This window comes from Dermochelys coriacea, chromosome 1 (genome assembly GCF_009764565.3).
Source record: "Dermochelys coriacea isolate rDerCor1 chromosome 1, rDerCor1.pri.v4, whole genome shotgun sequence".
NCBI classification, from domain to species: domain Eukaryota; kingdom Metazoa; phylum Chordata; order Testudines; family Dermochelyidae; genus Dermochelys; species Dermochelys coriacea.
Window position 1 is genome coordinate 212,853,468 of NC_050068.2, and position 14,204 is coordinate 212,867,671.

Consider the following 14,204-nt stretch of genomic DNA (forward strand, 5'->3'; position numbering starts at 1 on the left):
TGCACTTCATATTTCCAAAATGAGACAAGAATAATAAAAGGGGGCATTTGGATAGGACTCTGGGGTCTAACATGATCCCCACAGTGTCAAGTTACTATGTTGTATGTTTCCAAAGTAGAATGTATTCAGCAGGAGTGGACACAAGACACAAAATGTGGACCAAATTCCAACAGCCACCCTCAAAGTTTGAAATTATTTAGATCCAGGATTTTGGTTTAAGTCCAGTACTAGGGTTTCAATATAACTTGTTTCTTTTGGTCTGGATAAAATCAGACCTGATTCTCCTCTCTCTTATGCTGGTTTTATTCCTGATTCTTACCACTGGGAGAGGAGAATAAGACCAATGTATGGATTTATCCTTTCACATGTCTGCATTTTGTGGATCAGGCCCCAAGGGGGAGCCGTTGCAGTATACAATGGGGCTCTCAGCAGGTTTCAGCAGATGGATGCTTGTGGATTTCAAGCCTGCTGGAGACAATGAGCAGCTTAGCTATATAGTGTTACTGATGGGGAACAGCTTCCAGCTGAGAGTGCTGTGTAGCCCAGCCACCCATCCCTTCCCCTGTACACGCACACACGTGTACACCACACACCCCAAGTGCTACACACAAGCAGAGAATGGTACGGACACAATCCAATCGTGTGTGTAGTCCTATCGTGTGCCTGTTACCAACACACAGCATGGCAGAACACTACCCTCAGAGAGACAGCAGCAAGCTAAGCAAAGAAGGAAGGTTCTTGGGTGGAACAAAAGAGAGGAAATGTATCTGAAGGGGTGAATTCAGGTACAAAGCGCAGCACAAGGGGAAAAGTGTCTTTCCCAGGGACTCAGCTTGGAGAATCACAGGGAAAGGCAGATTGCCAAGATCAGAAGAGATGAACTAGCAATTGGGAAGAGGACATCTTCATCATCTGGACCCATGGAAAAGAAGCCCTTGAGGAATTCCACCATGATTTCAACAATTTCCATCCCACCATCAACCTCAGCCTAGACCAGTCCACACAAGCAGTCCATTTCCTGAACACTACTATGGTAATAAGCGATGGTCACATAAACACCACCCTATACTGGAAACCTACTGACTGCTATACTTACCTACATGCCTCCAGCTTCCATCCAGGACACACCACACGATCCATTGTCTGCAGCCAACCTCTAAGATACAACTGCATTTGCTCCAATCCCTCAAACAGAGACAAACACCTACAAGATCTCTATCAAGCATTCTTACAACTACAATACCCACCTGCTGAAGTGAAAAAACAGATTGACAGAGCCAGAAGAGTACCCAGAAGTCACCTACTACAGGACAGGCCCAACAAAGAAAATAACAGAACGCCACTAGTTGTCACCTTCAGCCCCAAACTAAAACCTCTCAAGCGCATCATCAAAGATTTACAACCTATCCTGAAAAATGATCTCTCACTCTCACAGATCTTGGGAGACAGACCAGTCCTCACTTACAGACAGCCGCCCAACCCGAAACAAATACTCTCCAGCAACCACACCCCACAACAAAAACACTAACCCAGGAACCTATCCTTGCAACAAAGCCCGATGCCAACTCGGTCCACATATTTATTCAAGTGACACCATCATAGGACCTAATCACATTAACCACGCCATCAGGGGCTGGTTCACCTGCACATCTACCAATGTGATGTATGCCATCATGTGCCAGCAATGCCCCTCTGCCGTGTACATTGGCCAAACCGGATAGTCTCTATGCAAAAGAATAAATGGACACAAATCTGACATCAGGAATCATAACATTCAAAAACGGGTAGGAGAACACTTCAACCTCTCTGGCCACTCAGTAAAAGATTTAAGGGTGGCAATTTTGCAACAGAAAAGCCTCAAAAACAGACTCCAACGACAAACTGCTGAGCTTGAATTAATATGCAAACTATATACCATTAACTTGGGTTTGAATAGGGACTGGGAGTAGCTGGGTCATTACACATATTAAATCTATTTCCTTAAAATATCCTCACGCCTTCTTGTCAACTGTCTAAATGGGCCATCTTAATTATTACTACAAAAGTTTTTTTTCTGCTGCTGATAATAGCTCATCTTAACTAATTAGCCTCTCACAGTTTGTATGGTAACTTCCAACTTATCTGTATGTATATATATATGTATATATCTTACTATATGTTCCATTCTATGCATCCGATGAAGTGGGCTGTAGCCCACGAAAGCGTATGCTCTAATTTGTTAGTCTCTAAGGTGCCACAACTACTCCTTTTCTTTTTGTTCTTTTTGGGAAGAGAAAGTAGATGTGGGGTCAAGTCGAGCAAGTCCACCAAGAATTTGCAGTTGGTCAAAGGGAAAGGAGAAGGTGTGGTTAGGAAATCAGTGAAGGGGATAGAGAACTGGGGAGCGGGGAGGAAACAGTGCCAGTGAAGGTTTTGGGACAGTGGGGAGAATGGATAGAAGCCAGGGGAGGTGTTGGGTCTCCTTCAATAGTCTGTATGTGTGAACAGGAGGAAGCTAAAGGAGCTCTGCTTGTGACAAGTTCCCCCATGGATGTGCTAAGCCTTGTGCTGGATGTGGTATTGGGAGAGGGCTGCTTGGTGGAGCTGCTAGTGATTGTTGAGAAGCTGGGATGTTTCTGGTGTATTCAACTTCTTCTCATCTTTTTACAGGGTAGAAGACAGGGTCGATCCCAACAAGCAAAAGATGCATCGTTACACAGAAGCATTTAAGACCCAGGATAAAGAGAACTTTGACAAATACTCAGAGAACCTGGATGGGGAGATCCCCTACAAGAAGGACCTTGCTCCTTCAGTTGCTCCTTCAGTGTCCCGGAGCACATCCCAGAGCAGTTCCCACCGTGGCTGGGAGATCCTGAGGCGTACCACCTTCAGACAACTTCAAGGGGAAGTCAACCATGCCATGGAAGAGGAGGAGATCTACCATGTCTGAGACACATCTCTTCTGACTCCACAACATGGATGCCCTGTGCTGAACCAATTACCTTCTCCAGATGCCAGTGGAAACTCCAGTATGGACACCATTCTCCATAGCTATTAAGAGCTCTCCAGATGCAACAGGAATGCTCCATGCTGCAGATGGACACTGCTGCCCAAGTCTCCTCTCCCCCTCTTCCATGTGTCCTTGTTGCTGTGTTGGCTAGGAGCTGAGTTGAGGGATTTGGTATTTGTCCAGCTCTGTAACAGCTGGCATTCAAGAAGCTGCCAGATGTCCCTCCCTGAAGAAAGACAAACCTTTATTAGTGGCATTTTCCACAGTGCTACTCTAGGAGGGACTGAGTGTTTTTCTGCCATATGAATGCACTTTAATCATATTTGTTACAGAAATGTGACTGATGGTTTCCTAAGGATATGTCACACGTTCTGTGCTGGGACTTTTACCCAGTTTTAAGAGGGTGCAGGGGCTGGTGCGAGGACTCCCTAAAGAAATTCCAGGTGAATTGGTCCCGAGCCGTGTTTCCGATGGAAAAGTAGAAGTCTCTGGCTCATGGTCTGATATCTGCCTGCTGTTATCTTTGCTGTGTTGAGACTGTAGGCTTGCAGGTCCCTGTCTTCATGGAGATCAGTGGCGCAGCTGTGGGCCTGCTGTGGTGAGGCATGCCAGCTCCAGCTCACCCTGTGCTATGTCATGAGGGGGAAGGGGGAGCTATCTGGCCACTGTCAATCAACATGGGAAGCAAGTGCTGGGTGAGACACAGTGGAGGTATTGCTAGGCAACTTGGAAACAAGTCTTGTCTCTTTTAACAACATATAATGATACCTGGTCCACAAGTGACTCTGATTCATCCACATGGTCCCTCACTCCAGGTTCAGTGCTTTTTCACCTCTTCCTTTAGTTCTCTGCCAGGACCTCCCTTCAGGAAATTGACTACAGGGAAGAAATGAGGTGCCCTTTTGGAGGGCCTCATGCCCTCAGCAACTCACAGTGTAATCCCAATAGCAGAACTAATTGGAATGCAATTTATAGCCTGACATTTCCTCTGTAACAGGCCCTGTTAGTCAAACTCTGTGTCTAAGGGGAACCCAAAGGTAGCTTGCTTGCATTAGACCCTACCATTGTAACAGGACATCGTTTACTGCTCATGGGATCCAGAATCAAGGAGCGAAGGAACAGAAACTAGTGGCTTTCTTATTAATTGTGTTATTCCCACCCTTCACAGAAACTATCCCCTGCATGGGACTGGTGCAGACTTTAGTGCCATATCCAAATGCATGGCCTTTGAGGTTATGTGCATTTTAATTATATGTACTATTTCCCCCCTACTTGAATGTGCGCTTGAGTCCTAAGGAGGAGATTTTCCCCCTTGGGTTAAGATGAATGCTTGTATTAGATATACTGTGATTAATTGAAGTCATGTGAGTTGGTCTTCTTTTCATCTCTTTACTCCCAGCCCATCCTGTTGAACCACAGGGATTTGCACTAAATGTTTATGAAAATGGGAAATATGTGATTTTGCACATGTACCAAAACTGTGAATTGTTGCTGTAATTGTAATTTGATTTCCTTAATCAATGGAGGAGAGAAGGGAAGGGGGTTGGTGGAGTCTTCCTTAATCTTTCCACATCTGCCTGCGCTCTTCAACAAGTTGGAAATCTGACTGAGAAGCAATTAAGATGGAATACCATGAGGTCATTTTTACCTAGCAATTCCCAGTTGTGATTGGCTTTATTTGCAAATCAAAAAATGATTGTTCCAAGTGTCAGCTGTGCATTTTCTGTCTCTGGTGTCACCATAATCACGCTTTAAACTTTTAGTGCCAATATCTCTTCTCACTTACGCCTGCACAATTTCATTAAAGCCATTTGGATTGCACAGGAGTAAATGAGAGTAGACTCCAGTTGGCCCTGTGTGTTCGTAAAGACTCAGTAGCCAAAACTGGTGCCCCAGGGACAAGACAAGTGAGATCAGTAGGTGTAAAACCTCTATGAATTGTTGTTCCTGTTACTTTTAAATTCTGTACAAAAAATGGGGTTGAAATATAGACCAATGTGATTGGTTCTGCTGTTTTTCACTATGACATTAACTGGAGCTACTTTGCCTCATTGAATCCTCCAATTCATAATCTCCTTAGAATCATAGAAGATTAGGATTGGAAGAGACCTCAAGATGTCATCTAGTCCAACCCCCTGCTCAAAGCAGGACCAACATCAACTAAATCATCCCAACCAGGGCTTTGTCAAGCCGGGCCTTAAAAACCTCTGAGGATGGAGATTCCACCACCTCTCTAGGTAACTCATTCCAGTGCTGCACCACTCTCCTAGTGAAATAGTGTTTCCTAGTATCCAACCTAGACCTCCCCCACTGCAATTTGAGACCATTACTCCTTGTTCTGTCATCTGCCACCACTGAGAACAGCCAAGCTCCATCTTCTTTGGAACCCCCCTTCAGGTGGTTGAAGTCTGCTATCAAATCCCCCCTCATTCTTCTCTTCTGCAGACTAAACAAGCCCAGTTCCCTCAGCCTCTCCTCGTAAGTCATGTGCCCCAGCCCCCTGATCATTTTTGTTGCCCTCCACTGGACTCTCTCCAACTTGTCCACATCCTTTCTGTAGCGGGGGCCCCAAACTGGATGCAATACTCCAGATGTGGCCTCACCAGTGCCGAATAGAGGGGAATAATCACTTCCCTCGATCTGCTGGCAATGCTGCTCCTAATGCAGCCCAATATACCATTAGCCTTCTTGGCAACAAGGGCACACTGCTGACTCATATCCAGCTTCTCATCCACTGTGATCCCCAAGTCCTTTTCTGCAGAACTGCTGTTTAGCCAGTCAGTCCCCAGCCTGTAGCAGTGCATGGGATTCTTCCATCCTAAATGCAGGACTCTGCACTTGTCCTTGTTGAACTTCATCAGATTTCTTTTGGCCCAATCGTCCAATTTGTCTAGGTCACTGTGGACCCTATCCCTACCCTCCAACATATCTACCTGTCCCCCCAGCTTAGTGTCATCCACGAATTTGCTGAGGGTACAATCTATCCCATCATCCAGATCATTAATAAAGATGTTGAACAAAACCAGTCCCAGGACCAACCCGTGGGGCACTCTGCTTGATACCAGCTGCCAACTAGACACAAAGCCATTGATCACTACCCACTGAGCTGACAATCTAGCCAGCTTTCTATCCACCTTATAGTCCATTCATCCGATTCATACTTTTTTAACTTGCTGGCAAGAATACTGTGGGAGACTGTATCAAAAGCTTTGCTAAAGTCAAGATATATGAAGTCCACTGCTTTCCCCATATCCACAGAGCCAGTTATCTCATCATAGAAGGCAATCAGGTTGGTCAGGCATGACTTGCCCTTGTGAATCCAGGTTGACTGTTCCTGATCACCTTCCTCTCCTCCAAGTGCTTCAAAATATTTCCTTGAGGACCTGCTCCATGATTTTTCCAGGGACTGAGGTGTGGCTGTAGTTCCCTAGATTCTCCTTCTTCCTTTTTTCCTCCTTTCTTACATCAGAAACTTGCAAAGCAAGGCAGGGGGAAATATAATATGGAGGTCTGAGAAGCTTTTGTAAAATACACAAAGGATACTATGAAGGAGAAAAGAATCTTTTTTTAAAAATGTCCTTATGTATGTTACTAATTATAACAACTTAGAAATCTTTTAAGAATTTCAAAATCTAACTGACTTTTTGACATTCCTGCTGTTTTTATTGACTTTAATTTGCAGTTCACACATACTGAATGGGAAGGCTTGACCTGCCGGCTTCATTCTGTCTCCTGTAACTTGGGCAATGCTATTGCATTTGGGATTCCGAACGGGGCAAAGGAACATTCATGTTTAAAAAAACAAACCCCCTAATTATTTTCACTTCGTGCAAATGGTTTGGTTCAAATTAGATTTTGAGAGTTAGTGAAACTTCTTAAAATAACAAGCCCTACATTTTGAACCTAAATATCTTTACAATATATCTAAGTAAGCAAGTATAAGATCCCAGTCAATCATGTGTAGTTTCAGAGTAGCAGCCGTGTTAGTCTGTATCACAAAAAGAAAAGGAGTACTTGTGGCACCTTAGAAACTAACAAATTTATTTGAGCATAAGCTTTCGTGAGCTACAGCTCACTTCATCGGATGCATTTGGTGGAAAATACAGTGGAGAGATTTATATACACACACAGAGAACATGAAACAATGGGTTTTATCATACACACTGTAAGGAGAGCCATCACCAGCAGCAGGGGGAGGGAAGAAGGAAAACCTTTCATGGTGACAAGCAAGGTAGGCTATTTCCAGCAGTTAACAAGAACATTTGAGGAACAGTGGGGGGTGGGGTGGGGTGGGGGGGTGAAATAACATGGGGAAATAGTTTTACTTTGTGTAATGATTCATCCATTCCCAGTCTCTATTCAAGCCTAAGTTAATTGTATCCAGTTTGCAAATTAATTCCAATTCAGCAGTCTCTCGCTGAGGTCTGTTTTTGAAGTTTTTTTGTTGAAGGATAGCAACCCTCAGGTCTGTAATCGAGTGACCGGAGAGATTGAAGTGTTCTCCAACTGGTTTTTGAATGTTATAATTCTTGACGTCTGATTTGTGTCCATTTATTCTTTCACATAGAGACTGTCCAGTTTGACCAATGTACATGGCAGAGGGGCATTGCTGGCACATGATGGCATATATCAGATTGGTAGATGCGCAGGTGAAAGAGCCTCTGATAGCGTGGTTGATGTGATTAGGTCCTATGATGGTGTCTCCTGAATAGATATGTGGATAGAGTTGGCAATGGGCTTTGTTGCAAGGATAGGTTCCTGGGTTAGTGGTTCTGTTGTATGGTGTGTGGTTGCTGGTGAGTATATGCTTCAGATTGGGGGGCTGTCTGTAAGCAAGGACTGGCCTGTCTCCCAAGATCTGCGAGAGGGATGGGTCGTCCTTCAGGATAGGTTGTAGATCCTTGATGATGCGTTGGAGAGGTTTTAGTTGGGGGCTGAAGGTGATGGCTAGTGGAGTTCTGTTATTTTCTTTGTTGGGCCTGTCCTGTAGTAGGTGACTTCTGGATACTCTTCTGGCTCTGTCAATCTGTTTCTTCACTTCAGCAGGTGGGTATTGTAGTTGTAAGAATGCATGATAGAGATCTTGTAGGTGTTTGTCTCTGTCTGAGGGGTTGGAGCAAATGCGGTTATTTCGTAGAGCTTGGCTGTAGACAATGGATCGTGTGGTATGATCTGGATGAAAGCTGGAGGCATGTAGGTAGGAATAGGGGTCAGAAGGTTTCCGATATAGGGTGGTGTTTATGTGACCATCATGTATTAGCACAGTAGTGTCCAGGAAGTGGATCGCTTGTGTACTGGTCCAGGCTGAGGTTGATGGTGGGATGGAAATTGTTGAAATCATGGTGGAATTCCTCAAGGGCTTCTTTTCCATGGGTCCAGATGGTGAAGATGTCATCAATGTAGCGCAAATAGAGTAGGGGCATTAGGGGACGAGAGCTGAGGAAGCGTTGTTCTAAGTCAGCCATAAAAATGTTGGCATACTGTGGGGCCATGCGGGTACCCATCGCAATGCCGCTGATTTGAAGGTATACATTGTCCCCAAATGTGCAATAGTTATGGATGTGGACAAAGTCACAAAGTTCAGCCACGAGGTTTGCTGTGACATTATCGGGGATACTGTTCCTGACAGCTTGTAGTCCATCTTTGTGTGGAATGTTGGTGTAGAGGGCTTCTACATCCATAGTGGCTCGGATGCTGTTTTTAGGAAGATCACCAATGGATTGTAGTTTCCTCAGGAACTCAGTGGTGTCTTGAAGATAGCTGGGAGTGCTGGTAACGTAGGGCCTGAGGAGGGAGTCTACATAGCCAGACAATCCTGCTGTCAGGGTGCCAATGCCTGAGATGATGGGGCATCCAGGATTTCCAGGTTTATGGATCTTGGGTAGCAGATAGAATACCCCAGGTCAGGATTCTAGGGGTGTGTCTGTGCAGATTTGTTCTTGTGCTTTTTCAGGGAGTTTCTTGAGCAAATGCTGTAGTTTCTTTTGTGTAGAATTTAAAATTAAAGATACTTGTAATTTTAAAAATAATTGTAAAATAATAACCTCAGTCCCTTACCTGTCCAACTGTGGGCTCAGCATTTGGTATTAGGAGAAATGCCTGATAACCAGAACTTACATGGAAGTTGATGGAACTTTGGCCATTAACAGCAATAGGAATAAGGTTGGGCCCCAATAGCTGGGCCGGGAGTGTGTAAATGCTCTGCTTTAGGGGCCCAGACCAGCCATAAACTGAGCTTCTCATGGGGGTTGGTGAGTGCCCTGAACTTCTGTTCATTTCAGTGCTCAGCTAAATGAAGTTGAGGAATGAAACTGACATTCTTGCAATGACATCAGGTCTCTGGGCAGGCTCAGAACCTTACACAGGAAAGACTCCTGTTAATTTTAATTGGCTTTGGATCAGGCCCTAAAAGAGGATTCTAATCTAGTAAGAAGAAAAGGAGTATTTATGGCATCTTAGAGACTAACAAATTTAGTAAGGATGACTTTTTTTCAAATGCAATTTTAAGCCATCTCATTATTATTTAAACAATTTGAATCTTAAAAGGGTTTTATTTAAAAAAAACATGTTTCCATGATCTGTTTTTTTGAGCTACCTTTTGCTTTAATTTAAAGTCTGATTTTTATGGTGACTCCGTAACAATGATATTTTGTGTTTCATGGTCTGTGTTGCTGATTCAGTTTCCAGTCAAAAAGTTCTTCTACTGGCAACTCTACAAACTACACATAAGTTTTGAAAATCCACTGTATTTTTCTATGTCTTTCCTATTCATCATTCATAAAGCTTCCACAATCATAATTCTGCTAAGTGCTCTGTTGGTGATGAGAGAAGCAGTCTCCCTCTTCAACAGAGTCCCTCTATTGACTCTGCAGAAGCAGAAACTTGATTGGGTCGGGAAAGCTGGCGGAAATACATTGGGTAAGAGGGTGCCTTGATTATACTAAAACTTTTTGGATCGAAACTGCACATTTGTACTGTATTCTCATCTACCTCTGTAAATATGGATTAACACTTACACTGATGTAATTCAGCCCCAAGATTCTGAAATGTGGTACTGATTAGAAGAGATGATCATTATTGCTATAATATTCAGTTTGTTTTCCTCCAGTGTTGTTGTCATTTCAGAACACACCTTCCTCTTTCCCCCACTCTGCCAACTGTTGACCTCAAACAATCTTTAATTGCTACTGAAGCAACTTCAGGGTTTTAAGATCTTGTCTTGTATCTGGAAAATTGGTAGGTCAGAAAATGTCTCTGAGATAAGATGGATGAACTAATTTGATCTGATTTTGTTGATTAAGTAAATTTTGTTCAAAATAAAAATGTAGAGATTAAGCATGTGTGGGCTTTGTGTGTGTTTTTGTTTGTTTGTTTGAATAAGAGTAATAGCTTATGACAGTTCTTGTGATTATCCCCTAATCAGCCACTGTGAGTACTAGACTTTACTTGAGTCTTTTGTGTGTTTCTGGTTATTTTTATGATCCTATCCCATCCTCTTCCCCCATCAAAAAACTGATTACAATGCATTTTAGAAAATCTTCACTTCAAACTGTAACTGTAAAGCATTCAAATAATCATCACCAGACGATAACATCAAGGTCCCCTATTTGCTTGATTTTGGAATAACTGAATGGGGACGGGAACATATTTTCCTCTCTGTTTGTGCGTGTATATGTATGTGCAAGCTCATGCATGTGCAACATATGGCGCAATGGGACATAAGAACATAAAAACGGCCATACTGGGTCAGACAAAAGATCCATCTAACCCAGTATCCTGTCTTCTGACAGTGGCCAATGCCAGGTGCCCCAGAGGGAATGAACAGAACAGGTAATCACCAAGTGATCCATCCCTTGTTTCTCTATTCCCAGTTTCTGGCAAACCCATCACTAGAAACACCGTTATCTTGATTTGAGTTTGGGGGCACTCTCACAAATTTAGGTATTGAGCTTTGTAGAAAAAGTCATGCATCTGCAAAACTGGATACAGAGAACAGTGTTTTTCTTTCCCAATATTGGACTTTTTTTTTTAAAAAAAAAAAGATGAACCTATTGATTTGATTGTAAATTTTTCGTTTTCACAGGATCTTCCCTCCTGTTCAGCTGTTACTCAGAAGACTAAGCACATTGATCCTGGGGGAACACTTGCAAGGTCAGGTCCTAATCACGCAAACCTTTGTGGAGCTCAGCCCCCCCCCACACCTGTGAAGGGCATTCAGCAGGCCCCAGCCCTAAGTGAGCCAGATCCTGCTGTCATTGAAGTTATTAGTAAAATTCCTATTGATTTAAATGGAAGCAGAATTGGGTCCTTGTACTGATACTTGCTTGTTCTTTTGTTTCCACTATTTATTTAGGTTTATGTACAACAATAACAAAGTGCCAGCATGATACTATAGGCACTTTGAGAAAATCTGCCAGAATACAATCAATACAGCTAAGAAGTGCAACAGCACTTCACCCATATTCCATGAAGCAATAAAAAGATGTATTTCTAACTTCTGTTTTTTAAAACCTTTTTTCCAAACATTAATCGAGTTTAAGAAGCCCCAAACACTCCAGTAATGCCCCCAAACACTCCACCCTTCAATAATGTTAGTGCAGTGGTTGGGGCCATTACTGCATTTTTGTTTTGTTTTTGAAGGGTGGCATTTTATAACTGAGCACCTATATTGCCACAAGGTACTTCTCGATACCAAAGACAAATTCCCTGTCAAAAAGAGCTTACAATCCCAGTTCAGCCAAGACACAAGAAAGAACTGTAGACAAAAGGCACATTAAGAGAGAGGTAGGACAATCACTAGTTATCTGACCTTGCTTCTACTTTATGACTTGTTGATCAATGCAAGGAGGGTGCGTTCCACAGTTACTTGTTTCAGTGACTGTGCATCATTCTGTCTCCCTTTCTGAAGAACTAACTTAAATTTGCCTGCAGGGTCACCTCCCTCTTTGTATATTGAAGCCTGTTGTTGGCTGGTACTTTCTCTGCTGTGAAAGTGATGAATGTTTGCTAGGAGAGCAAAGCAGGGTGAGGTGATAGTGCAATGTTCTTCATTCCTGTAACTCCAGGGCTAATGATTTTAGAAACTCTTCAGAGCTGTCCTCAGTTGAGCTGGGGATTTTCTATTTAAAATAGTAAGAAATGAAATATTTACACAGTCTAAGCCTTATTCCTAAGGAAACCAACACCCCAGCACAAAAACCAGCTGGCTATCTTCCTCAGCACAGAGGCCAAAGACCAAATGGCTGCTGGAGGATGAAAGTTCCTCTCATCACTAGAGAAGGGGTCTCCATAGCTGCTTGCTCTCCCACCATTTGCAAACCTGACCTGGTTAATTTCAATTTAGATTGCCAAGAAACACCTGCCATTTCCGCCCACCTACCCTACACAAACACAGTTATAGCTCAGGTAAAAATACTCATTGATGTAAAATTTGACAGGGATTATTTCTAATGATGCATTTTTCCACTATGCTCTCAGGTAGCTAGCTCTACTGCCTGAGGCCTAGTTCCTGAGAATTTGTCTGTAAACTTTGGCTTAGAAGCATTTTCCATCCTTATGCATACCAAGGACAGAGGGAGTTTGTAAGCAGCTCCAGTGGCTCATTCAACTCCCAGATCGTGGCTGCTCTGGACTCCAGGCCAGAATCCCAGCCTGCCAGGCTCCATGTTGGCTTCTTGGCTGTATGAGGGGCTCCAAACCCATCTCCCTGACCCCTGAATGCCTGGCTCCAAAGAACAGTGCAGAGAACATGCACTCAAACCCAATTAATGTCCCCTCATAGGGAAAACTGAAGAACAAGAGGCAGCTGTAGGCAGAGACAGAAAACAAAGTGTCAGGGCCTAGTTGAAGAAAAATGGAAGGGATGCTGAATTTCTATGCTATTGTGAAACAGATGGCAAATTCCCAGGCTGTTTAATTGCAGAGTCCATGGAGCGCTGACTGAGATGAATTGGGCAGTTTACATTTCTTGGCACTATTGTTTCAGGCCCCGTGCAAACTCAGGAGACCATGGCTGTATCAGTTACTCTCTCCTCACAGTTCCAAGGTTCATGTTGCAACCATAAAGGCGAATACACAATTTTTTATATAAAATTAAGATTCTGCAATATGGTTCTGCAGCAAGTGGTGAACTTCATGACAAATCCCATGGACACAGAATAAACTGGGCCCTGCCTCTAAGGAAATAACAGCAAAGGGGGTGCTATTCTCCATGTCTGTTGTATTCTAGTGACTTGTAAGCAATTTTCTCTATCTTTTCAATTCACACATCTAAGAAAATGACCTAAAACTCACCAGCATATGCAACCCCCGACCAGGGAGCTGGTATCTGCCTGCCCCTCTCCGCCCCACAGAGCTTTGTGCTTCTTTCTACTTTACATCCCTCAGCAACCCTCTGTGCTCCCTCTCTGTTCCTCTCTGCCTGGTTTTCTCCCCCAATCCTGCCACTTCAGAGCTTAAGAACACTTAGTTCACACTTCTGCCTTCACATGTTCAAAGACAATACCCCTCCCAGCCCCCTCGTGCTGAGTAGATGTTATCCTGCTTTTCAGCTGGGGAAACCAAGGTACAGAGCAATCAAATGACTTGTCCAAGAAACACAGCAAAACAGTGCAGTGCCAGGACCTGAGGTCAGCAGCGTCTGATTCCCAACCCCGATGATTGCCTTGGACTCCCCTGACTTGTGATGTAGGAGACCTCTGAATTAGTTTGACTGTCTGGCTCAGATAATGTGATTATAGAGCATTTAGACACAACGGGTTCTCTAGTTCAAGTCCAGTTCATGTTGGTGGTAACTGAAAAATGTTGTCATCTGAGGGATGACTGCTGGCCTGTGTGAAGTCACTTTGGGTCTCTGTCATGTTCCTAGTGGGTGTAACAAAAGACATCACTAAGCGGCCTGTGGTTGGCAGGCTCAGTAGAAAGGCCAAAGACTGCATGGGCCTTGGAGACTGAACCCAAGAGGGGAGTGAGAGGCTGCTGCTTGTGCTGCTCCTGTTCTGTGGATACAGAGATTTGTTCTCAGTTCACCTTCTTTTACAAGGCACTGGATTTGTTTGGAAGATATGATAAATAAACAGCCCAGCCTGAACTGGTTTAAACTGTCATTAAAGGGATTGAGACTCCATTTCCTCCAAGGTCACTGAGTCTGAGCCCCACCTTGGCTTGGCACCTTGCTCCAAAAGGGCACTGAGTGTGAAGTATGTCTGACTCAACC

At 43.7% G+C, this 14,204-nt stretch overlaps 1 protein-coding gene across 3 annotated transcripts in view; it reads left to right on the plus strand.

Moving 5' to 3' along the window:
* Positions 1 to 14,204, plus strand: part of LOC119862273 (transient receptor potential cation channel subfamily V member 6-like) — a 161,996-nt gene that overhangs the window by 36,704 nt on the left and 111,088 nt on the right. The window contains exon 15 of one of the 3 annotated variants that reach the window (XM_038418692.2): positions 2,650 to 5,035. The exons of the other annotated variants lie outside the window; for them this stretch is intronic. Within the exon in view, the coding sequence (XP_038274620.1) occupies positions 2,650 to 2,929 (280 nt within the window). The 3' untranslated portion in view covers positions 2,930 to 5,035. Of the gene's footprint in view, positions 1 to 2,649; positions 5,036 to 14,204 lie in introns of those variants that run through there. 3 annotated transcript variants of the gene reach the window in all.